General features: G+C 48.2%; 1 protein-coding gene across 1 annotated transcript; it reads right to left on the reverse strand.

Annotated features, from left to right (window-relative positions):
- Positions 1 to 304: 304 nt before the first annotated feature.
- On the reverse strand, positions 305 to 7387 carry LOC132580941 (green-sensitive opsin P521). The gene is made up of 6 exons (XM_060251909.1): positions 7188 to 7387; positions 5540 to 5836; positions 3254 to 3422; positions 2253 to 2418; positions 813 to 1052; positions 305 to 551 (listed from the first exon to the last, which is right to left on the reverse strand). The coding sequence occupies exons 1-6, from the start codon at positions 7294 to 7296 to the stop codon at positions 435 to 437; spliced, it is 1098 nt and encodes a 365-aa protein (XP_060107892.1). The 5' UTR covers positions 7297 to 7387; the 3' UTR covers positions 305 to 434.
- Between the last annotated feature and the right edge of the window lie 17680 nt (positions 7388 to 25067).

The following is a 25067-nucleotide window of genomic DNA, read 5'->3' on the forward strand; positions in this document are numbered from 1 at the left end:
GCTATATGCTTCCCCCAGGGAGGCCCCCTCTCTTTTGCCCCTTCCTGGGAGACAGAGGAACGTGGGGAGGAGACTATTCAAGGGGAGCATCTAACGGGAAGGGACACCTGATGTCCTAGGGGGCGTGGAGGAAGATGGGGCGTGGAATTCTGCATCCTTCACCCCAGCTCCCCCCTGAAATCTCAAAAGCAAATCTCGAAGCAACTCAGAAACCAGCCCCCCCACCCCACCCGGGCCCCCCACAGGAGAAAGAACAGCTCTCAAGCCTGGGGTAACGTTTTAAGTCCAAAGGAAAGGGACCGCGGAGGCAGCCGGTCAGGACGTCTCGTCGGCTCGCAGGGGAATCCTTGTGACGCTGGAGGAAGAAGAGGTTGTCATTGGGGCTCTCCTGGGAGGCAGAGTCCTGGTTTGGTGTCCATCCAGGCAGGGGGCTCTTATGCTGGTGCCACGGAGGAGTTGGAGACAGAGGAGACCTCTGTGCGGGATGTGGCGGAGACTTCGGAGCCATCGTCCACCTTCTTGCCAAAGAGCTGCATTATGCAGTTGCGGAACTGCCGGAAGAAAACAAACGAGAGAGAGAGAGAGAGAGAGAGAGAGAGGAGGTTAATTGACTTGGAAGAGGCTTCCTCTCTGCCCACCCCATATGCCCTATATTCTGCATAGCAGCATTAATGATTCCCCCCCACAGCTGACCATCCATATGTCTGTAAATCCTATGTGACCCCTGCTGCCCTCTGCTCCTGTTTCCCTGCCTTCTGACTTCTCTCTCTCTCTCTCTCTCTCCCTCTCCATTGGAGGAAGGAGCCAATTACCTGTCTGTTCATGAAGACGTAGATTACTGGGTTGTAGATGGTGGCGCTCTTAGCAAAATAGGCAGGCAAGGAAGCAGCGAGGGGGTGGAAGGCATAGCCGGGGTTGGCGGCAGCAAAACTGACAAAGCTGGCGTAGGGTCCCCAGCAGACACAGAAGGCAAAGATCATGACCATGACCATTCTAGACACTTCCCTCTCGGCCTTCTGGGTGGACTCGGATTCTTTCTGCTGGGCAGCCACCTGGGGGCAAAGAGAAGGAGAGGCCAGGTTCAAGAAGCGCGATGACCTTCCCCTTGAAAAACATTGCAGGTTTCCCTCTGTCTGCATTACAGAGCTTGGGAAACAAACCAACATGAGATCTCCTCGGGAAATGGCGTCCCAGGAAAGGGGTCCCTACAAGAAACTGCACATCCTGATAAATTTCGGTCGGGATGTCTGTTGTGGGGCAAGGTCTTTCGTACTTTCAGGCAGCAGAGGTGAAGCGAAGATATTAGGGAGGCTGACTGCTGTCTTGGGGACAGTGGATCCCTGGGGAATTAAGCAGGACTAGGGTCTGTTATGACAACAGAAATCCGAGCCCATTTGTGAGATTTTGCTGGAAATGCAACGGTAGAGAGGAGGCCCTAAGGTGAGTCAAAATAACTCGGGCAAAGTGCAGGGGTTTATAGAGTATCAGAGGGGCCCACATGAAAGGGAAGGCGTGATACGGAATTAATCATTTCCAGCAGGAAAAGAGTTGTGGATTCCAGTGGCGCAACAGCTCCAGTTTCAGAAGGAACTGGACACCCAGCTAAGGGCAGCAGGCAAAAGTGCTTGTCATGGGTTGTAAAGGAAGAAGAAGATATTTGATTTATACCCTGTCCTTCACTTGAAGAAGAAGATATTGGATTTATATCACACCCTTCACTCTGAATCTCAGAGTCTCAGAGCGGACACAATCTCCTTTATCTTCCTCCCCGACAACAAACACCCTGTGAGGTAGGTGGGGCTGAGAGAGTTCTGACAGAACCTGCCCCTCAAGGACAGCTCTTCGAGAGCTATGGCTGACCCAAGGCCATTCCAGGAGCTGCAAGTGGAGGAATGGGGAATCAAACCCGGTTCTCCCAGATAAGAGTCCGCACACTTAACCATTACACCAAACTGGCTCTTGGAGTCTCAGAGCAGTTTACAATCTCCTTCCCTTCCTCTTCCCACAACAGACACCCTGTGAGGTAGGCAGGACTGAGAGAACTCTTTCAAGAACTACTGTAGAGAAAACAGCTCTGAGAGGACTGAGACTGACCCAGGGTCACCCAGCAGCTGCGTGTCAAGGAGAGGGGAATCAAACCCAGTTCTCCCAGATTAGAGTCCGTGCTCCTAACCATTACCCCAAACTGGCTCTCAGGGAGTGATAGAGGAGGACATGTGGCAGATGAAATCCTAGGGAGGGAGAGTACTCACCGCACGGATAGCCAGCCAGACTTGCAGGTAGCAGATTATGATAATGGCCAGTGGGAGGAAGCAACAGGTGCACATGAGGGCTAGCATGTAGGACTGGCAGCCCATCTCAACGTTGCCGCTGAAGACATCAGGACCGCAGGAGGTCTTCAGACCGTGGGGCCAGTACCTAGAGACAGGAGCGGAGTAAGCAAGCATATCCTGGCGCACAAACCTTTTGAGCCTCTTCTCCCACTACATCAGCCAACAGCCGATCCTTGTTCAGGCAGAAAAAGTCCCCCAAAGGAGGCTTTTTTCATGGCAAGGAACATTCTGGCCTCAATGGGCTTATCTTTAACAATTACAGTAGTGACTGATGTCAGTGTCTCCTTCAGTGAAAATGCTTGAGCCCTGACCTGCGGAACCCAAGCCGGCCGGATCTTGTCAGATCTTGGAAGCTAAGCGGAACTGAGTCTGGCAAGCACTTGGATGGAAGACCTCTTTGGAATGCCAGGAGTCAGAGAACGGGGGCAGGCTTTATACAGCCACCTCTCTGGATATCCTCCAGGGCCCCAGTAGGGGTCAATCATGAGAAGTCGCTATGACTTCCAGGTGCGTGTATGCAAAGACAGGTGCGCATAAAAGACAAAAATACGAAAAAAGAAGAAATAGAACAGGGCTTGAGCTGAACACCCCTGGATTGATTTCGGCTCCAAATTTCACAGCTCCCTGATAATGCTTCTTGCCCTCCAATACCAGAAGATATGTCTCATGACCCCTAAACATTAAAAGCAACATTTGTTCCCATAGATCCTGTTCCTCGCTGTGAAGAGCAACACGAGCACATATTATTGTCCTCTAAAGCTGAGTATTTTCTTCTGGTCTGAACTTATGGCTCTATATACGAAACTAGAAATGTAACCAAGTCCCCCAAAGACTCTCCTCTTTGCCAATCTTCCCTTTTGCCCACATTGCACTACATTCTCCGTATCTCTTCCGACTTTTCCATGCCCCCCCCGTCTCACCTACTCCACCCAAAGATGGGTGGTGCTGACCAGCCCCAGGCCCAAATCCAGGCAAATACAATGCCAATGATGGCCAGTTTGGAATCAAATTTGATGTTTCCAAAGGGCTTGCAGACAACGAACCAGCGTTCCCAGGAGATAATGGCCAGAGACCAGAGGCCTGTGATACCTGTGTGGGAAGGAAGAAGAAGATATTGGATTTATATCCCACCCTCCACTCCGAATCTCAGAGCAGCTCACAATCAATAATAATAATAATAATAATAATAATAATAATAATAATAATAATAATAATAATAATAATAATAATAATAATATTTAATTTATATCCGCCCTCCCTGCTGAAGCAGGCTCAGGGCAACTCACAACATAAAAATACTTCAACAATAAAACAATGCATATAATAGATTATACATAGATATTATAAAACAACCATTAAAATCAGATATTGCAAATCAAACATTAAAACCATCTAATTGCAGCTAGATCTTGATGTTTTACTGCTTCTTGATGTTTTACAGTTTTTCCATGGTGACGATATTCTTTCTACAATAGATTCTTCTTAAGTATAGGCCAGCTGGAAAAGAGTGGTCTTGCAGGCCCTGCGGAACTGGGCAAGGCTCCGCAAGGCCCGCACCTCCTCTGGCAATTGGTTCCACCAGTGGGGGGCTACAATCGAGAAGGCCCTTTCTCTGGTGACTTTCAGTTTGGCCTCCCTCGGCCCGGGGATTACCAATAGATTTTGCGAACCAGATCACAGCACCCTCTGAGGAATATCTGGGGAGAAACGGTCCCTAAGGTAGGCAGGTCCTTTACCTTCCTCCCCAACAACAGACACCCTGCGAGGGTGGGTGGGGCTGAGAGAGCTCTGACAGAAGCTGCCCTTTCAAGGACAACTTTGCGAGAACTATGGCTAACCCAAGGCTGTTCCAGCAGCTGCGAGTGGAGGAGTGGGGAATCAAACCTGGCTCTCCCGGATAAGAGTCTGCGCACTTAACCACTGCACCAAACTGAAGGAAAGAGGACATCTGTCAACAAGGAGCAAAAATCCAAAAGATGAGTTTGCACTGAGACCGCAGCGGGAGCATCCCTCCTCCCCACAACCGGCCATCAGTTTCCGTGTCAAGAGTGTGGGGGATCAGAATGCACTGCAAAAGCCAGGGACGGTGCCAGCACTCCTAGAAGTGGGGCAGATACCAGGACCCACATCGGGGCCCCTGGTTGCTGATTGCCTACTCGTGCATCTCCTCTAATGCCTGCAGTCTCCTGCTGCCTGCTTGCAGGTGCTTTCCCCCCCTCTGCTTCCAGCTGCATTTGCTGCATACCGCAGCTAGCCTGTGGGTGGCACACAAAGCATCCAGAGTTCCCGGTAGCTACGACAGTGGTGCTCCTAGCTGCACCCACCCCACCAGCATCATCAGAGAGAGGCTGAGCAGACAGTGCAGGCAGCTGGGTCTGCAAGTGGTCGGAGAGCGTGCGAGGGGACACAGGAAGGCTATGTGGGCAGGTGGTGGTGCATGAGTGGGCATGCACGATGCCAGCCTAGTAGTGGGCATGAGCACTCTTTGGCCAGGACCACGTCAATACCTGGAACCAGCCCTGATCGAGGCCCTAGCTAAATACCGTGTGAGTCTAGGACAGCATAAAGCTGGAGAGAGTTGGCTTTCCCCAAACAGGAGATGCTTTCCCCAAACAGGAGAGTTGGCTTTCCCCAAACAGGAGATGCACAATGGCAAATATAGCAGGAGAAGCCATATCTCAGTGGGAGAGCCTCTGCTCGGAATGCAGAAAGTCCCAGGTTCAATCCCCAGCATCTCCAATCAAAGGGTCTAGGCATTAGGGAATGTACCAGACCCTGGAGAGAGGCTGATATTTCTGAGTAGGGAATGCTGACCTTGATGAACCAAGGCTCTGACTTGGTATAAGACAGCGTCATATGTCCACATGGTGATGATTTTTCAGGATGGGGAGCAATGTCCCCTCTAAGCTGCAGAGTCTTGTGAGCAAAAATTCTATTTTGTGAGCTAATGGCATTAAAGTTGTGAGCTACTGAGATTAAAGCATCAATTAGTGTGCTCTGAGATTGTCCTTCCTGAGCTAAGACAAAAATGTGTGAGCTGGAGGCTAAAAATCTGTGAGCTAGCTCACGCTAACTCAGCTTAGAGGGAACACGGGTGGTTGGGTGGGTGGGGGGGAGCCAGGAGAAGTTACATTAGGAAGGGGATTAGAGGGAAGAGAGCCAGAGCAGAAAGGTATGGAAATGAAGTAAATCCGGTCATTTCTTACCGCAAGAGGATACGATGTACCCCTCTAACACACACAGGGGGTGGCCCAAGATGAAGTAGCCAAAGATCTGGTTGATGACACTGATGACACTGGCAACCATGGTCTCAACCAGATCCACAAACGCCAAGTTCACCAGGATCCAGTTGAGCGGATGCCGCAGCTTCTTGAATTTGGCAGTGGCCACCAACACTAACCCATTGGTGAAGCAGGAAGCAACGACGACGATAATCATGAAAAAGGAGACCAAGTGGTAGATCCATCGTGGTGCAATGTGGAAGTTTGGACCTTCAAAAGGGCCTGTTGGCAGAGGGGAAAGGGTTGGGGGAGGAGTTAAAGGGATCCTGGCAAGAACTGAGATCTGGAAAGCTTCTGGAATGACAACTGATTTCCAGACGATAGAGATTGGTTCCCCTGAGGAAAATGGCTGCTTTTTTGAGGGGGGGGGGGTTTCCTCCCCTCCCCAGTACCTTCTCCTCGGCCCATACCCCTAAAATTCCCAGGGACTTCCCAACCTGGAGTTGGCAGATTCTAAATCCCAAGCTCCTCGCCAGCTACACCGCTCTTGTGGTCAATGAATCCACGTGCCCAAACTAGTCACCTTTCCTAAAGTTTCTTCAGATTTGTACTCCTGCAGCTCCCCAGGAAATTAGATGGGTTGACACCTCTTCTCATCTTGTGGACTCGCACTTCCCCCGCCTCTGTTCCTCAAGTTGACTGAGACCTCACCCTGGACCGTTCCTCAAAAACCTTCTGGAATCTTCCACAAAAAAACTCTGCCAAATTCCAATTTCAGCAACCCTCCTTTCTTCAGAACTTTATGGATGAATCACCCACTGGGATACAGACTAGGGTGGCCAGCTTGGAGATCTCCCCGAATTGCAGCTGATCTCCAGGTGACAGAGGTCAGTTCCCCTGGAGAAAATGGCCACTTTGGAGGGGGACTCTAGGCATAGTACCTCACTGAGGTCCCTGTCCTCTACAAACCCTACACTGTTCAGGTTTCACACACACACACACACAATCTCCAGGAATTTCCAAAGCTGCCCCTAGACACAAAGTTCCTCTCATCTTCCTTCGTCTGTCTAGGTAGGGTAGCCAACCTCTATGTAGCACCTGAAGATCTCCTGGGATTACAACTGACTACAGAGATCAGTTTCCAGAATTAGAAGAAGACAGTAGTTTTATACCCCGCCCTTCTCTCTGAATCAGAGACTCAGAGCGGCTCGCAATCTCCTTTCCCTTCCTCCTCCACAACAGACACCCTGTGAGAGCTCTCCCAGAAGCTGCCCTTTCAAAGACAATTCCTGCGAGAGCTATGGCTGACCCAAGGCCATGCTAGCAGGTGCAAGTGGAGGAGTGGGGAATCAAACCCGGTTCTCCCAGATAAGAGTCCGCGCACTTCACCACGACACCAAAATGGCTCTCTACTGATCTCCAGATGACAGAGTTCAGTCAGCCTGGAGATAATGGCTGCTTTGAAGGGCAACTTCTATGGTATACCCCCCACCATTAGATTGTTCCCCAGGCTCCACCCCCAAATCTCCAGGAATTCCCCAGCTCAGAGTTGGCAACCCTAATTCTCATCCTCCCCCAAAGAAGACCCTCAGTCCAATTCCCCTCTCTCTTGGGCAGCCCTTGCTGGGCTTACCCCTGGTGTTGTTTATGTTGGTATAAACGAATACACCCCCTCGAGTGGTGTCGTCGTCATCTCTGCTCCGGCGGGCTGCAAAGACAGCCACGTTCCAGGCTTCTGTCATGGCCCCCGCTGCCTTCTTTCCTCAAGGCGGAGGGGGTTTCCTTTAGTCTCTTCCCGCCCTGTCCCTCTCCCTCACGCCCTCTTTCCCGCTAGTCTCCCTCTTCTCTCTTCCTCTTGTCTTCTTCTCTTCTCCTTTGCCCCTCTCTGTCACTCGGTCTCTCCCCTCCACCCGTCTGTGCCAGGGCCCTGGCACTACCCAGTTATATAGCCACCCCCTCCCCAGGCAGATTAAGGCCCCAGCTTGGAGACCAAGATCCCCAAAGCCCTTAAAGGTTTTATCTCTTAATTGGGCTGCGATTTGGCCCCCTCCTCGCCTCATTTCTCTGCCCTCTGTCCCCCCCCCACCAAGGTTGCCAGAGCCTAAATGGCTCACGCGTACTCTGCTCACCCTGGGTGTATTTGCCGGACATTTCAGGTAAGGGATGAGCAGGGAGGAGTGATTACAGAGGCGAAAGAGCTCAGCTAATCCCTCTCAGAATGGCCCTTCCTTGCAATTTCCTAATGGGCCCTTCCTCCCCCCACCCTGGCCAATAAGGCTAAAGGACTTTTCGTCCTAGTTTTTCTGCTGTCCGAGATGGCAGCTTTCTTGACAAAGCTGGAACTCCTGCCCACCGTGAACTTCCATCTCACAGGACTGCAGAAGCGATCCACAATACAAGATCTTGTGGGCATTCAATGAAATTGCTGAGCAGTCGGGTTAGAAAGGATAAAAGGAAGTACTTCTTCACCCAAAGGGTGATTAACACGTGGAATTCACTGCCACAGGAGGTGGTTGCAGCTACAAGCATAGCCAGCTTCAAGAGGGGATTGGATAAAAATATGGAGCAGAGGTCCATCAGTGGCTATTAGCCACAGTGTGTATATATATATATATATATATATATATATATATATATATATGTGTGTGTGTGTGTGTGTGTGTGTGTGTGTGTGTGTGTGTGTGTGTGTGTGCTTGAGCCGCCACCACCTCCTGTGGCAGTGAATATATATATATATATATTTGCCACTGTGTGATACAGAGTGTTGGACTGGATGGGCCATTGGCCTGATCCAACATGGCTTCTCTTATGTTCTTATGATACCTCCGAAACCATCTCATCCCATCCTATCTCATGACAAGACTGTCTCATGACAAAGCATTGGAAAAAGTGCAGAAAAGGGCAACTAGAATGATCAAAGGGTTGGAACACTTTCCCTATGAAGAAAGGTTAAAGCGCTTGGAGAAACATTGACTGAGGGGTGACATGATTGAGGTTTACAAGATTATGCATGGGATAGAGAAGGCAGAGAAAGAAGTCCTTTTTTTCCCTTTCTCACAAGAAGAGAGCTCATGGGCACTCCATGAAATTGCTGAGCGGTCCGGTTAGAACAGATAAAAGGAAATACTTCTTCCCCCAAAGGGTGATTAATACATGGAATTCACTGCCACAGGAGGTGGTGGCTACAAGCATAGACAACTTCAAGAGGGGATTGGATAAACATCTGGAGCAGAGGTTCAGCAGTGGCTATTAGCCACGGGTATTGATGGAACTCTCTGTTTGGGGCAGTGATGCTCTGTATTCTTGGTGCAGTGGGAGGGCTTCGGAGTTCTGGTCCTGATGGACCTCCTGATGGCACCTATTTTGTTGGCCACTGACACAGAGTATTGGACTGGATGGGCCATTGGCCTGAGCCAACCTGGCTTCTCTTATGTTCTTATGTTAAAAATTTGCTTGTGTGATTGTCTCATTAGAGTCTGGGGGCAGCTAACAACCTAGCAATACCATAGCAAGAATAAACCACCATTTGAATAAGACCTAATAGAAACTCGGCATACAACAAGCTAACATTTTGGGGCATTAAAAAGCCAGGAGTGTTGATAGCAGAGGCCATCAAAATTAGATTACTGGAATACTTGAGGGAATAACTCTTTCTGACATGCCCCGTGGAACACAGATCAGTCTCAGGGGGCAGGAGTTTCCTTGAACAGAGTGTCGCAGCAGGCCAAGGCCTTGATGGAAAAGTCCGTCTCCCTTGTCATAGTCTAAGAGGCAAATCGAGGGCCAGGTACCATCAGAATTCCCATGTGGCAGAATAAAGACACTGCCAGGGCAGGGGGGTCATAGTGGGAGAGATAGTCCTTCAGGGTTGATGGCCACAGACTGTTTAGGGCTTTAAAGGGCCATGCCAGCACCTTGAATTTGACCCAGAAACCAATTGGAAGGCAATACGGTTGCCACAAAATGGGCTGAAAAGCAAAACAAAAACAAGTCTCCAAACTCTGGGCTCTCACTGGTTTGAAGTATTTTGCATGCACAAGCATGAACACACAGAACAGTGAAGAGAGTGGCCTGTGAAGAATATAGGGTTGCCACCTCCAGATTGGGGAATTCTGGGAGATTTGAGCTTAAGTGGGCTTAATTTATAGGAGGGGTGGAGCCTGAGAAGGATAGGGACCTCAGCAGGGCATAGCGCTAGAGAACATAAGAGAAGCCATGTTGGATCAGGCCAATGGCCTATCCAGTCCAACACTCAGTGGCCAAAAATCTTTTATATATATATATACACACACGCACACACACACACACATATATATATACACACTGTGGCTAATAGCCACTGATGGACCTCTGCTCCATATTTTTATCTAACCCCCTCTTGAAGCTGTCTATGCTTGTAGCCACCGCCACCTCCTGTGGCAGTGAATTCCGCATGTTAATCACCCTTTGGGTGAAGAAGTACTTCCTTTTATCCGTTCTAACCTGACTGCTCAGCAATTTCATCGAATGCCCACGAGTTCTTGTATTGTGAAAAAGGGATAAAAGTACTTCTTTCTCTAAATTAGTTTTTAATTCGTCTATCAGTTGTAGGACCTCCTCTCTTGTCACCTCAATCTGACTCAGGTCTTTCAACACCCCTTCCAAAATTAGTGGTTCTGGAGTGGGCAAACACTTTTCGTCTTCCACAGTGAAGACGGAGGCAAAAAATGCATTCAGCTTCTCAGCCATTTCCCTATCCTCCATCAGTAATCCTTTTACCCCTTGGTCATCCAAGGGCCCCACTGCCTCCCTGGCTGGTTTCCTGCTTCTAATATATTTGAAGAAATTTTTATTGTTGGTCTTTATGTTTTTTGCAATATGCTCCTCATAGTCCCTTTTTGCCTGCCTGATCACAGTCTTGCATTTGATTTGCCACAGCCTGTGTTCCCTTTTACTAATCTCACTTGGACTGGTTTTCCACCGCTTAAAGGAGTCCTCCTTACCTTTTAACGCTTCCATTACTTTGTTTGTTAACCATGCAGGCCTTTTCTTATACCTTTTTGTGCCTTTCCTAACTTGTGGTATATATTTTATCTGAGCTTCTAGGATTGTAGTTTTAAATAGCCTCCAAGCTTCCCCAAGGGTTTGGACTGTATTTACCTTTCCTTTCAGTTTCCTCTTCACATACCTCCTCTTCTCAGAGAATTGACCCCTTTTAAAGTTAAACGTGGTTGTGCTGGTCTTTTGGGGCAACTCTCCATTTATACAAATGGTGAAATCAATAACATTATGGTCACTGCTCCCCAGCAGTACGATCACTTTTACATCTCTCACCAAATCCTGGGCATTACTTAGGACCAAATCCAGGATCGCCCCACCCCTGGTAGGTTCTGAGACCATCTGCTCCATAGCACAGGCATTGAGAGCATCAAGAAACTCAATCTCTTTCTCTCGACCAGAACACATATTGACCCAATCAATCTGCGGGTAGTGAAAATCACCTATGACGACACAGTTGTTACATTTAGCCACTATCCTTAATCCTTCCATCATATTATAATCGTCCTCTATCTTTTGATTTGGTGGGCGATAACAAACTCCCATAGTTAAATTTCCTTTTGGGCCCTCTATTTCAACCCAAAGCATTTCTAGAAGGAAATATAATAATAATAATAATAATAATAATAATAATAATAATAATAATAATAATAATAATAATAATAATAATAATAATAATAATTATTTTTGTATCCCGCCCTCCCCCGCCGAAGGCAGGCTCAGGGCGGGGGAGGGCGAGATACAGAGAAATCTAATTCTCTGACCTCAGTCTTACTGGATTGTATATCCTCTCTGACATACAGAGCCACCCCACCTCCAACCCTTCCCTCCCTATCCTTCCGATATAGCTTATATCCAGGAATCAACGTGTCCCACTGATTCTCCTCATTCCACCAAGTTTCTGAAATTCCCACAATGTCTATGCTTTCTCCCAACACTAAAAATTCCAACTCACCAATTTTACTTCGAACACTTCTAGCATTTGCATAAAAACATCTATAATTTCCCAGGCAAACTAGGCCTGCAACCTTCCTCCTGCCAGCTTTAGACGTTGGCAGACAGTCCATACTGTTTGTCACCATCTCAGTGGACAACTCTGATCCATTACCCAGTAAAAAAGTAACAGCTAACCCTTCATCTCTTTGAGATGAGTCCTCCCGGACCAGAGGCATTTCATCTCCTGTCGGCTTTCCCCCAAGATTTAGTTTAAAAACTGCTCTGCCACCTTTTTTATTTTAAGCGCCAGCAGCCTGATTCCATCCGGGGACAAGTGGAGACCGTCTCTTTTGTACAGCTCCCGCTTGTTCCAGAAAGCATCCCAGTGTCTAACAAACTTAAACCCTTCCTCCCTACACCATCGTCTCATCCACATATTGAGACTTCTAATTTGTGCCTGTCTCTCCTGCCCTGCACGTGGAACAGGTAGCACTTCTGAGAAGGTTACCTTGGAGGTCCTGGACTTAAGTCTCCTGCCTAGCAGCCTAAATTTTTCCTCCAGGACCTCATGACTGCATTTCCCCACATCGTTGGTGCCAACATGCACCACGACCACAGGCTCCTCTCCAGCACTGTCTATCAGTCTATCTACTACACGCGTAATGTCCACTACCTTCGCACCAGGCAGGCAAGTCACCATACGGTCAGTACACGGTTTTGCCACCCAGCTGTCTACTTGCCTAAGGATCGAATCACCAACTACCAAGACCCACCCCCCTCTCCCTGCCCAGGGATGGTTCCTTGGCATGAAAATATTCCCGCTCACCAACTGAAGAAGAGGTCCCTTCTGAGGGCACATTCCCCTTATCCTCAGCAGGGTGCCCTGTTCCCTCTCGACCCTCATGCTCCCTGGCAGCAACAGGGCTGCCATATTCAGAGGGGGCTCATCTAATACGCCCCCAAGAGTTTTCCCCGAGTGCTTAACTGACTGTCTCTGCTTCTCCAGGTTAGTCACCTCGGCCTCAAGGGTACGAACTCGTTCCCTGAGGACCAGGAGCTCCTTGCATCGGGCACACACCCAAGACTTCTGTCCTTCTGACTACATGTGACACTCACTGCAAAACACTGGAAAGCCCCCACCCCCCTGCTGGCATTCTACCTTCATGATAGCTTCTTTTTTTTAAATATACATTTCTTTTAAATCCTGTTTGTTTATGTGGCTCCCCTTCTGGAGGGTCAACTTACCTTATTGGGAGCATAAGGAAATTAGGGATCTGGGTTCCTGGTCCTTACACAGCCCCCAGGCTAAGAGCCACAGGCCAAGAGCCCTTTAGCTCTCGCCCTTCGGCTCGCGCCTCTGGCAAGGCGCAGCTTAATAATGCAAAGAGGGTGGGGAACATAGCCACTCCTAATCAATCAGCAATAATCACCTTCAATCACCTTCAGCCCACTCAAATTAAACAGACAGCAGTTCTCCAGCAACCACAAACTTAGAATTTTCAGCAGTCACACAAACTCAGAAATTCTCAGCAACTTCCCCAGCTGCTCACCCTTATATCAGTTATTCACTGCTCTATCTCAGAGCTTCTCTGCTCTCTCTCAGAACTCTCTGAAATGTGCTCAGCCTGTGCAACCTCTAAAGCAGCCATTTTCTCCAGAGGATACATGGAGCACTGGAGAGGTCTATCAGTGGCTATGAGCCATAGTGACCACAGGGAACATCAATCCCAAGGCCAGGAGGCAACCTCAGGGGAGGCCTCGGCCTCTGTGCCCTGTAGTTGGTCCTACAGAGGAACTGATCGGCCACTGTGTGAGACAGGATGCTGGACTAGATGGACCCTCACTGGTCTGATTCAGCAGGGCTCTCCTGATGTTCTTCTCAGGGGAAGGTCTCAGCCTCTGTGCCCTGTAGTTGGCCCTACAGAGGAACTGGTTGGCCACTGTGTGAGACAGGAGGTTGGACCAGATGGGCCCCTGGACTGATCCAGCAGGGCTCTTCTGATGTTCTTATGAAGGCCTCAGCCTCTCTGTCCTGTTGTTGGCCCTCTGGAGGAACTGGTTGGCCACTGTGTGAGACAGGATGCTGGACAAGGTGGACCCTCCCTGGTCTGATCCAGCAGGGCTCTTCTGATGTTCTTATGAAGGCCTTGGCCTCTATGCTCTGTTGTTGGCCCTCCAGAGAAACTGATCGGCCACTGTGTGAGACAGGATGCTGGACTAGATGGACCCTCCCTGGTCTGATCCAGCAGGGCTCTTCTGATGTTCTTATCTCTGTAGTCTGGGGATCCATTCTAATTCTGGGGGATCGCCAGCCCCCACCTGCAGATTGGGAACCTTGTGAAGAGCTCCAAGAGAGCATCCTTTAAAAACACAAGGGAAGGACCATGTGGACACTGGAAGGGCAATGTGGGGCAGAAGACATCAGGGGAGGAGGCTCTGAACCTCTAAACTTTTTTTCTGAAACCAACACCTTTGTTTCCACAATGATTTCCTTCTTTCCCACAATACAACCCACATGGCGAGGACTGGCCTCCACAAGATATTAATTAATTCTCCTGTCTTGAAACTGATTATCTATGGGACCACCTCCTCCAGTATGTTCTTGGAAGAGCATTACGCTCTACTGGTTGAAATCTACTGGTGATCCCCGGCCCTAAAGAGGTCCGGCTGTCCTCAACGAGGGCCAGGACTTTTTCCGTTGGGAGTAAGCAGTGAAGTGGATAAATTTGCAGATGACACTAAATAGTTCAGGGTGGTGAGAACCAGAGAGGATTGTGAGGCACTCCAAAGCGATCTGTTGAGGCTGGGTGAGTGGGCGTCAATGTGGCAGATGAGGTTCAATGTGGCCAAGTGCAAAGTAATGCACATTGGGGCCAGAAATCCTAACTATAAATACAAGTTGATGGGGTGTGAACTGGCGGAGACTGTCCAAGAAAGAGATCTTAGAGTCGAGGTAGATAACTCACTGAAAATGTCGAGACAATATGTGACTGAAATTAAAAAAAGGCAAACGCTATGCTGGGAATTATTAGGAAGGGAATTGAAAACAAATCAGCCAGTATCATAATGCCCCTGTATAAATCGATGGTGTGGCCTCATTTCGAATACTGTGTACAATTCTGGTCACCACACCTCAAAAAATATAGCATTAGGAAAAGTGCAGAAAAGGGCAACTAGAATGATTAAAGGGTTGGAGCACTTTCCCTATGAAGAAAGGTTAAAATTCTTGGGGCTATTTAACTTGCAGAAACATTGACTGAGGGGTGACATGATCGAGGTTTATAAGACTATGCGTGGGATAGAGAAGGTAGAGAAAGAAGTCCTTTTCTCCCTTTCTCAATGAAATTGCTGAGCAGTCAGGTTAGAACGGATAAAAGGATGATTAACACATGAAATTCACTGCCACAGAAGGTGGTGGCATCTATAAGCATAGACAGCTTCAAGAAGGGATTGGAGAAACATCTGAAGCAGAGGTCCATCAGTGGCTCAGCCACAAGGTATAGATGGAACTCTCTGTCTGGGGCAGTGATGCTCTGTATTTTTTGTGCTTGGGAGGGGGCACAGTGAGAGGGCTTCTAGTGTCCTGGCCCCACTGATGGACTTCTCGATGGTGCGTGGTTATTTTTGGCCACTGTGTGCCTGATCCAACATGGCTTTTCTTATGTTCTTATGTGACGAAGGGAGCTTTTGTGTTAATCACCCTTTGGGTGAAGAACTCTTGAAAGCTGACACCCTAAAAATCTTGCTGTTCTCTGAGGTGCAAGTGGATTCGAACCTTGCTCCTCTCATTTATTGGTTCCTCTTTTAGGCTAGTATTCTTTCATAAAATGGTCTTCCCTTACCAATCAGTTTCCAAAGGGGTATGTAACATTCCCATCTTTGTGCTGGAAGCTGGTGAGATGCCATCAATACTTTATAGAGACAAATCTAATCACCACAACTGACACACTTTGATAACAATTTAGTTCACAGTTCATTCACAAAATATAGATGTATCATTCCCCCCAAATATTGAGGGTAAGGCTATCAAAGGTAGAGATATATGCCAGTTTTTAAGCGTCTCCTCCGCTCCAGCATAAACTGTTCCCAGATTATATAAGTGAATAATTTTCATTGGAGTTAGGCATCCAGAAAGTAGTTGTATTTCTAGGTTGCATGGGTGGTAGAAATAATATTTCCACTCTAGTCCGCACTCTAGAATCATACTAAGCTCCAGTAATGTATCCAGTTTGGCACTTTAAGAAGGATTGTACTGAACTGGTTCAAAGGAGGGCAAGAAAGATGGTCAGAGGTGAAGAGAATAAGCCTGAGAAGTAAAAGATCGAAGGAACTGGATATATTTAGCCTGGAGAAGAGAAGTCTGAGAGGAGACACGATCCTGCTCTTTGAATCTGAAGGGCCAAAGAGGCTAAAGGTTCGTTCTTTGCTGATCCAGAAGAGATCTAATGGGCTTCAGTTATAAGAAGGGAAATTTTGATTGAACATTATGAGAATCACTTAGTTACCTAGACGATTGGTGGGATTTCTGTTGCTGAAGGTGTTCGAGCAAAGGGAATACTCTAGTTTTGGATTGCTTTGAACTACTTGCATTCAGGAGAGCCAGTGTGGTGTATTGGTTAGAAGGTCAGATGAAGAAGAGGAGGAGGTGGAGGAGGAAAAAGAAGAGGAAGAAGTTGGATTTATATCCCACCCTTTACTACCCGAAGGAGTCTCAGAATGGCTTACAAACTCCTTTCCTTTCCCCTTCCCACAGCAGACACCCTGTGAGGTAGGTGGAGCTGAGAGAGCTCTGAGAGAAACTGCTCTTGTGCAGAACAGCTCTGTGAGAACTTATGACTGACTCAAGGTCACATCAGCAGGTGCATGTGGAGGAGAGGGGGGAATCAAATCTGATTCTCCCAGGAAAGAGTCCGTGCATGTAACCATTACACCAAACTGGATGTGGGAGACCCAGGTTTGAAACCCCACTCTGCCATGGAATCTCTCTGGGTGACCATGAGCCAGTCATACACTCCTCAGCCTCACCTACTTCTCAGGGTTGTGATGAGGATAAAACAGAGGAGAGGAGAATGATGTGAGCTACGTTGGTTTCCCATTAGGGAGAAAGGCAGAGTATAAATGGCATTAATTTTAAATTAAACCAAATTAGCTGCCTCTAAGGCTTTTTTCCAGCTTGAACTCTGGGACGCTATTATCAAAGATGCTAACTGTAAAACAAAAAAATCTCATTAATGAATTCAGAACTGCGAGGAGAAGCGTTCTAAATTTTTAAGCTGGCAAAATATAGACATTCCAGCGATTTATTGCATCAGTTAGATGAACAAGAAGGGGTTTAATCATAGGTTTCTAGCCCAATCTTTTTAGTTCTTTTGATTCTTAAATATGGAGTTGGACAACAGATCGTTAATGCCTAAAATTCGTGATCCCATATGGGGAACAAAGAACCATGCACACGCTCCTCAGCTCCTTGGAGAAAGGGCAGCTGAAAGATGCACGACACTGAGTGAGCAAAAACAAGTTCACCCTTATACACTTTATTCTGAAAGCCTTCCAGCTGCTCCCAGAAGCCCTTCCAGGACTTTCTGAGGTTTCCTTGCACACATGGTTCCACTTTTTTGGGTGGTGGAAAGGCTTACAAGCAGACGAAGGATGAGTAGGCAGGTGGGGGGCATGCAGGTGTCGAGCGGAGCAACCTGGTGGGGGGCAACTGGGGGCCCCTGGGCACTCTCTGGGCCTCCCAAAACCTGAAACCAACTCTGGTCCAAGCCATAAACTGCAAAGGGTGGAGATGCAAGGGAAGGGGACAAGAGACCATCATCCATCGAGATGCCTCAACCGTTGGTCGTGGGGTGCGTGTGGAATTGACAAAGAAGCAGGAAACAAGGTTATCCTGTGCTGATTTAGTAGACCGGGCATATATGGAGCTCAGCCGAGTCAGATCCTCTGCCAAAGTGTGGGGATGGGATATCATCTAAGTGTATCTATCAGGGCAAAGGTCCAACCGGAGCACCCAGCAGGAGACAATACAGAAGGGAGTGCTCTGGCAAGAAACAAAAGGGAACTATCCTTAAAAAGTCTTGGTGTATGCCACAAGTTTGGGAAATATCCAGGAAATTGCCTTTTGAAAAGGAGTCATTGCAGAGTTTTCCTTCCTTCTGGCAAGTATATGCGTGCCTGTGAACGGCTTGCTAAGACGCTTTGCCTCCCCACAGAAAGTGAGCCCCTTTCTCTGGTGAGGGTACATTGGCAGGGAGGAGACCCTTCCACTCCACTCCCCGCCCTGCTCGTATAAATAGAAAGCAGGATAAAACGTCAATGGGACCTTAATTGTTAATTAGGGCTAAATGGGAGATCAGCAGAGATTAAAGGCCTGGCAAGATCACATACAGGTGAGCGCAAGGAGGTGTCGAGAAGAGAATCAAGTGCCCAAGAAAGGAGATGCGCACCTCTTTGGCACCTTAAGCTGTGGTCACTGGTCCAGGGGACCCAGCCCGAAGAGGGAAGGACAAAAGGAAAGACTGCACTCCTCTGTCAGGTTCTCTCTACCATCTGTTGAGATCCACAAGCCAGATTCCTTTCAGGGTTAGCATGAGCAGGGCACAGGGCTCTACAAGGGTCTACTTTCATAAGGATAGGTGTCCACTGGTGGAAGCAGGGAGGGGGCTGTGGCTCAGTGGTAGAGCATCAGCTTGGCATGCAGAAGGTCCCAGGTTCAATCCCCAGCATCTCCAGTTGAAAGGACCAGGCAATATTTTAAGAGAAAGACCTCAGCTTGAGTCCATGACAAGCCAACATTAATCTGAGTAGACAATACTGGCTTTGATGCACAAATGGTTGGGTTCTACATTATAGAAAAAAGGAAGATGTGCAAAATACACCAGAGGTTATCAGGTATGTAAAATAAACATGCATCAAAGCCAATTAAAGATATATTTTGCACTCCAAAAACGCAACCATGGAAAGGTCTGGCAACTTGTCAATCAGAAGGTCAATCAGAAGCAAGTCAGTCGTATCTAGTGGTGACAATTATAACTTCTCTAACGATGTTGCTTCAGTGTTGTAATGAAGTGATGCTTTATTTCTGTAGATTGATTGCTACAGTATCTCATTTGTCTGTGTCGCTATTTTCCTCGTTCAACCCTAGGACTTCTGGTGGGGTTGAATGAGGGGCAAGGCCTCCCCCCACCGGAAGCTCGCAACTTCCCTATGCAGGTTTGACATTTTTGCATTTTCAATAACATTGTGGTATTTATGTCCAGCTTGCCAAGCCTTTTCATGGTTATCTTTTTAGAGTACAAAATGTATCTTTAATTGGTTTTGTTGTATGTTTTTATCCACATACCTGATAACCTCTGGTGTGTTCTGCACATCTCCCTTTTTTCTCTTCCTACAGAGGTATTCTCCCTTCTTTTTTCTGGAATCAGTATGTTTCCTATGTTCGTATGTTTGATGCCAGTAATGGAGGCAGTTCACACCCGCTCAGCAGGGCACAATCCACCAGGAAGTTCTGCGCGGGCCCCATGTTGGAACGAACAGGACCCTGCGGGAACATAGTGATGCTCTTTGACAACAATTTTCTGCAGAAATTTGAACTGCCTTCCCTTGGGTTGGTTGAGCATTCAGTGCTCTTCCGCTTATTAAAACAGCTAATTTGAATCCCGTAGCACCGTAGAGACCTAACAAGGAAAGCTGTGATTCTCAAAAGCTCACACCCTGGAAATGACAAAGGTAACTTTGACTCTCGAAACCTTATACCCCCAAAATTTTGTTGGTCACTCAGGTGTTCTAATTCAGACCAGCATCACAACCTTCTGAAATGATCTTAGACGGAGAAAACAAATCTTATCAAATTAAGGGCTGGTTAGACCATATGGGTCTCTCTGAGGCTCTTGTGCTGTTCAAGGGCAGACTCGTGCTGCTCGTGGGGCACAATCTGTGGGACGTGGGAACAGCTCAAGTGTAGCTCCTGCTCATTGCAATTAAGGTTTCTCAGGAGAAATACTCCATAAGCTGTGTTTGAGAGAGACTGACAAAGGGGTACCTGGAGTTTCTACCTTAAACATTCAAATATCTGAGTTTGACCCAACTCCCCCTCCATAACCATGTGACCCTCCCCCAAACTCCCCTTCTCCCCTCTCCTTGACCTGTTGACTCAACGCCTTCCCTAATTCTCCCTCCCTCCTTAACCCGGACTCAACTGTACTCGCTCCAAGCTTCTCAGCTGATAGGAGGTGACACCCACTCCTTTGGCCCCCTCTAATCCAGGGGATTTTTGGGTCACTTCGGGGGAGTCCAATTAAGGGAAACTGGAAACTTTAATCTCCCGGCCATGGAAAAAGGGGCAGAACTTTGGGAACCTGAGGTGGAAAGAGGCACACAAGGAACGAAGTCAGCGCCAGGGGGACATCGCGGGGACAGGACCCCCCACAGGTACCTTGGGGGGCTGAGTGGGTGCTGGGGCCAGTCACTAAGAAGAGGAATGTTCCTTTGCGGGTTACAGTTGAGCGGGAGGGGGTTGCGGCAATAGCCGAAGCATGGAAGTTGTGTTTATGAGGCTCAGAAGAAATTCCTGCCGAGTACACTGTTGGAAGGGAGGGGCCATGGCTCAGCAGCAAAGCATCTGCTCGGCATGCAGAAGGTCCTAGGTTCGAACCCCAGCATCTCCAGTGAAAAGGACCAGGCAGGAGGTAATGCAAAAGCTCTCAGCCTGAGACTCTGGGGAGCCACTGTCAGAGTAGACACTATTGACCTTGATGGACCAAGGATATGATTCAGGATAAAACAGCTTTATGTATTCATGTGAGATTCTTAGGGGAAGGACCCTGGCTCAGTGGGTAGAGCATCTGATCAACCCTCAGAAGGTCCCAGGTTCAATTCCCGGACTCTCCAGTAAATAGTCAGAGAATAGATGTTGCAAAAGACTCAGCCTGAGAACTTGGAGAGGAGCTGCCAGTCTGAGGAAACAATACTGACCTTGATAGGACCAAGGGTTTGATTCAGTAGAAGTTAGCTTCCTGTATTCAAGGGCCAGGCCTTGGTTCTTTGCAATTCCGCATCTTGCCGTCTGTCTCTGTGCCAGGAAGGTGGTTTTCTTGCTTCCACAATTGATTGGCGTGCTCCAGGATCAGCATTTTGGGTTGCAGTGGGTCAGTGTGGAGGAGATTGTTTCACAACAAGGGTCAAAGGTCTGCCTTATGACAACAAGAGATCGAGGGCTTCCTGATCTGAAACAGGAGGCAGAGGGGGCTTAGCTCCCACCCTAATCGGCACTCATTGTGTGCCTGGGCTGGTTCCAGAAAATAAAAGACTTGCTCATGTGTCTATATATATAGAAAGAGAGATTTCATCTTCTTTTGACCCGCACAATGCACAATTCTATCATTTGTGTCAGGGGAGTTCACCACATGGGTCACAACCAGTGTTCCTTTTAAGCTGAGTTAGGGTGAGGGAGCTCACAGATTTTTAGCCTCCAATTCACACCTTTTTTTCCCCCTCTTAGCTCAGGAAAAATGACCCCAGAGCAAATTAATTTATGCAGGAGCTCACCACTTTAATACCAGTAGTTCACAAAGTTAGAATTGTTGCTCACAAGACTCTGCAGCTTAGAGGGAACAGTGGCAGTCTTCCCTCTGAGCTGAATGAGTGTGAGCTAGCTCACAGTTTCTTAGCCTCCGGCTCACACATTTTTGTCTCAGCTCAGGAAGGATGGCCCCAGAGCAAGCTAATTCATGCAGTAGCTGACAACTTGCATGCCAGGAGCTCACAAAGCAGAATTTTTGCTCAGAAGACTCCACACCTTAGAGCGAGCATTGGTCACAACTATCAGTTGCAAGTTCCTTTAAAGCTCCCGTGATTTAAAAAACAACAACGTTCTCACACACACATGTCGGGTGTTTTGCCTCCTTTCTTTGCATCGACACTGCGGGAGCAGGAGGGCCTCAAGGCGGCCACTCAGCTGCAGGAAGGGTTCTCTTTTAGCAGAAGCAAGTTGAGAGAGACCCCCCCTCCCCTAACCTTTCCCTTGCTGGCCACCAGCAGAGGTTTCAAGGTGGATCCTGAATCTGGGGAGGTCACAGACCACGGCCTTGTATATCTTTAGGTAGGCAGTCCCCTGTGCAAGCACCAGTCGTTTCCGACTCTGGGGTGACGTCGCATCACAACATTTTCACAGCAGACTTTTCTTACAGGGTGGTTTGCCATTGCCTTCCCCAGTCGTCTATGCTTGACCCCCAGCAAGCTGGGGACTCCTTTGACCGACCTCAGAAGGATAGAAGGCTGAGTCAACCTCGAGCCTGCTACCCGAACCCAGTTTCCGCCGGGATCGAGTTGTGAGCAGAGAGCTTGGACTGCAGTACTGCAGCTTTACCACTCTGCGCCGAGGGGTTCATCATATGTTTACAAACCTACATTTAAATTCCGAAAGTCAATCCATTTTGTAAGATATCAAGGGATAGAGACCACAACAGGAAAGACTGGAGGATATCAAGGAAAATCTGCCTCCCCCTAGGTTGTCTCGTAGTCTGGACAAGAACGTCCTGTCCCTTTACAGAGAGGCTTATGGGATGTTAATTGCCAAATGCTGTCATTTCCTTCCAAGCTATGAATAGCTTTGAATGCACAGGTCCATCAGTGGCTATTAGCCACAGTGTGTGTGTATATATAAAAATTTTTGCCACTGTGTGACACAGAGTGTTGGACTGGATGGGCTGTTGGCCTGATCCAACATGGCTTCTCTTATGTTCTTATAGCCCATTTCCACATGTTACACCACTATTAAAGGGACAGGATTTCTTTCCTCTCCCAGCCAGTTGGCAACTCTACTCTTGTTAGAATATGTTGGCCCTGCAGAGGAACTGGCTGGCCACTGTGTGAGATAGGATTCTGGACTAGATGGATTACAGAACTGACCCAGAAGAACTTTTCTGATGTTATCAGGGAAAGACCTTGGCCTCTCTGCCTAATTGTTGGCTGTGAGGAGGAACTGGCTGGCTACTGTGTGAGACAGGATGCTGGACGAGATAAATAGAATAGATGGACTATTGGTCTGATCCAGCAGGGCTCTTATGTTCTTCTCAAGGGAAGACCTCAGCCTCTCTGCCCTGTTGTTGTCCCTCCAGAGTAACTGGTGGGCCACTGTGTGAGACAGGATGCTGAACTGGATGGATCCTCCCTGGTCTGATCCAGCAGGGCTCTTCTGATGTTCTTCTCAGGGGAAGGCCTCAGCCTCTCTGCCCTGTTGGCCCTCCAGAGGAACTGGGTGGCCTCTGTGTGAGACAGGAGGCTGGACTAGATGGACTCTCACTGGTCTGACCCAGCAGGGCTCTTCTGAGGTTTTTCTCAGGGGGAGGCCTCAGCCTCTCTGCCCTGTTGTTGGCCCTCCAGAGGAACTGGTTGGTCCCTGTGTGAGACAGGAGGCTGGACTAGATGGACCCTCCCTGGTCTGATCCAGCAGGGCTCTTCTGATGTTCTTCTCAGGGGAAGGCCTCAGCCTCTCTGCCCTGTTGTTGTCCCTCTGGAGGAACTCGGTGGCCACTGTGTGAGACAGGATGCTGGGCTAGATGGACCCTCACTGGTCTGATCCAGCAGGGCTCTTCTGATGTTCTTCTCAAGGGAAGGCCTCGGCCTCTCTGCCCTGTTGTCCCTCCAGAGGAACTGGTTGGCTACTGCATGAGAAAAGAGGCTGGACTAGAAGGACCCTCACTGGTCTGATCCAGCAGGGCTTTTCTGATGTTTTTTTATCAGGGGAAGGCCTCAGTCTCAACCCCCTGCTGTTGGCCCTCCAGAGGAACTGTGTGAGACAGGAGGCTGGGCTAGATGCTCTGATCCAACAGGACTCTTCTGATGTTCTTATCTTATCTTTGATAGAGAGAGTAGATCTCAGCTGCTCTAGGAGCCTCCCTTCTACAGTGTGGCTCACGCTGCACCTAGGAATGGGCTTTAAGTTCCTCATCACAGCTTTCCAAGATAGACTAGAATCAGGGAAACTCAAATTTGAATCCTCACTCTGCCATGGAATCTTGCTGGGTGATCTTGGGCAAGTCACACACCCTCAGCCTATCCTGCCTCACAGGAAGTTGTTGTTGTTGTTGGAAGTTATTATTATTTATTATTATCAATTATTAAATTTTATTTGTATCCCGCCCTCCCCACCTGGGCAGGCTCAGGGCGTGAAGGACTCAGGAAGTGAAGGACTTTGCGCTGTCTCTTAGCCTCAGGCTTCAAGGAAGGGACTATAGAGAGACAGAGAGGCCAGGCCTCTGGTCATCTTTCCCTTCTACTGCTCTGTTGCTATCCCTTTGATGTGTAGATTATTATTATTAAATTTATGAATCACCTCATCCGGGCCAATGCCAGGCTCTAGGCCAGGGGGTGTTAAACATGCAGCCCAGGGGCCAAATCAGCCCCCCGGAGGGCTCCTATCAGGCCCCCAAGCAACTGGTTGTCATCTGCTTCCTTCTCCCTCTCTCTTGCTTCCTTCCTCATAACTGCTTATTCAATCACACAGGAACTACAGAGCAAAACCTCTATTTTCTCCATTGGCTGAGGCTCCTCCCTTGAAGAGGAAGGGGAGAAGGGATAGCTTGATTTGCCAGGCTCTCTCAATTGCACAGCAGAGCTACTAAGTCAAGCCTCTCTTCCTTCTACTGGCCAAGGCTCCTCCCCCTCCTCATCCCCTGGGGAAGGAAGGAAAAAGCCAGAGCTTCCTTTGCCCAGTTCCCTGGATACTATGGGAGAGCTACAAAGAAAGCACCTTTAAGATCAATAAGTGCTAATGTTTTAAGATTTAAAAAAAAAATTAATTGTGCTTGTCTGTGTCCTATATAAAATTTATGTCTCTGCTGGGCCATGTAGGTACACACATGGCCCAGTCCGACATGGCCCGGCTCAATATGGACCAGTCCAACAAGGTCTCATTTATGCCAGATCTGCCCCTCATAACAAATGAGTTTGACACCCCTGCTCTGGGCGATGTACAGCAAGAGAATACACATAAAATCAGAAAAACCAGTTGATTAAAACAAGTCGCAATCCAATAAACATTCTTTATAACATGCTACAATTCTGCTTTCTAGGAATTGGAAGCAGAAGCCTGGCGGAACGTCTCTGTTTTAAATTATTTATTTATTTATTTATTTACACTTATATCCCGCCCTCCCCTGACGGGCTCAGAGCGGCGAACAGCAATTAAAATAGCATAGAATTAGATCATTACAATAAAATCCTTAAAACATCTCAGACGTATACAGTTCTAATCCCTAGATGACATTATTATTAATTCTTGATTTGCGCTCTTTACCATGATGTCATTAGATGTTGTTTAGGGCATTACATTTCTGTTTGGGTTGGGGTAGGTATCAGTGCTGTGGGGTAGTGAGGTACTGGTTGCCTCCATGAGATGTTAAAAGCCTGTTTAAACAGTTCCGTCTTACAGGCCCTGCAAAACTGTGGCAAGTCCCACAGGGCCCTGATGTTTTCAGGAAGAGCATTCCAGAAGGTAGGGGCTGCCACCGAAAAGGCTCTTGCTCTGGTGGTGGAAAGC

The sequence above is a fragment of the Heteronotia binoei genome, chromosome 13 (assembly GCF_032191835.1).
Source record: "Heteronotia binoei isolate CCM8104 ecotype False Entrance Well chromosome 13, APGP_CSIRO_Hbin_v1, whole genome shotgun sequence".
NCBI lineage: Eukaryota > Metazoa > Chordata > Lepidosauria > Squamata > Gekkonidae > Heteronotia > Heteronotia binoei.

Excerpts from the sequence above, each read along its gene's own strand:
- LOC132580941 (XM_060251909.1), bottom strand. The coding sequence starts at position 7,296 with ATGACAGAAGCCTGGAACGTGGCTGTCTTTGCAGCCCGCCGGAGCAGA. Across the intron at positions 5,837-7,187 it reads CAACATAAACAACACCAGGG|GCCCTTTTGAAGGTCCAAAC; the intron begins GTAAGCCCAGCA and ends CTCTGCCAACAG. Across the intron at positions 552-812 it reads ACGTCTTCATGAACAGACAG|TTCCGCAACTGCATAATGCA; the intron begins GTAATTGGCTCC and ends TTCTTCCGGCAG.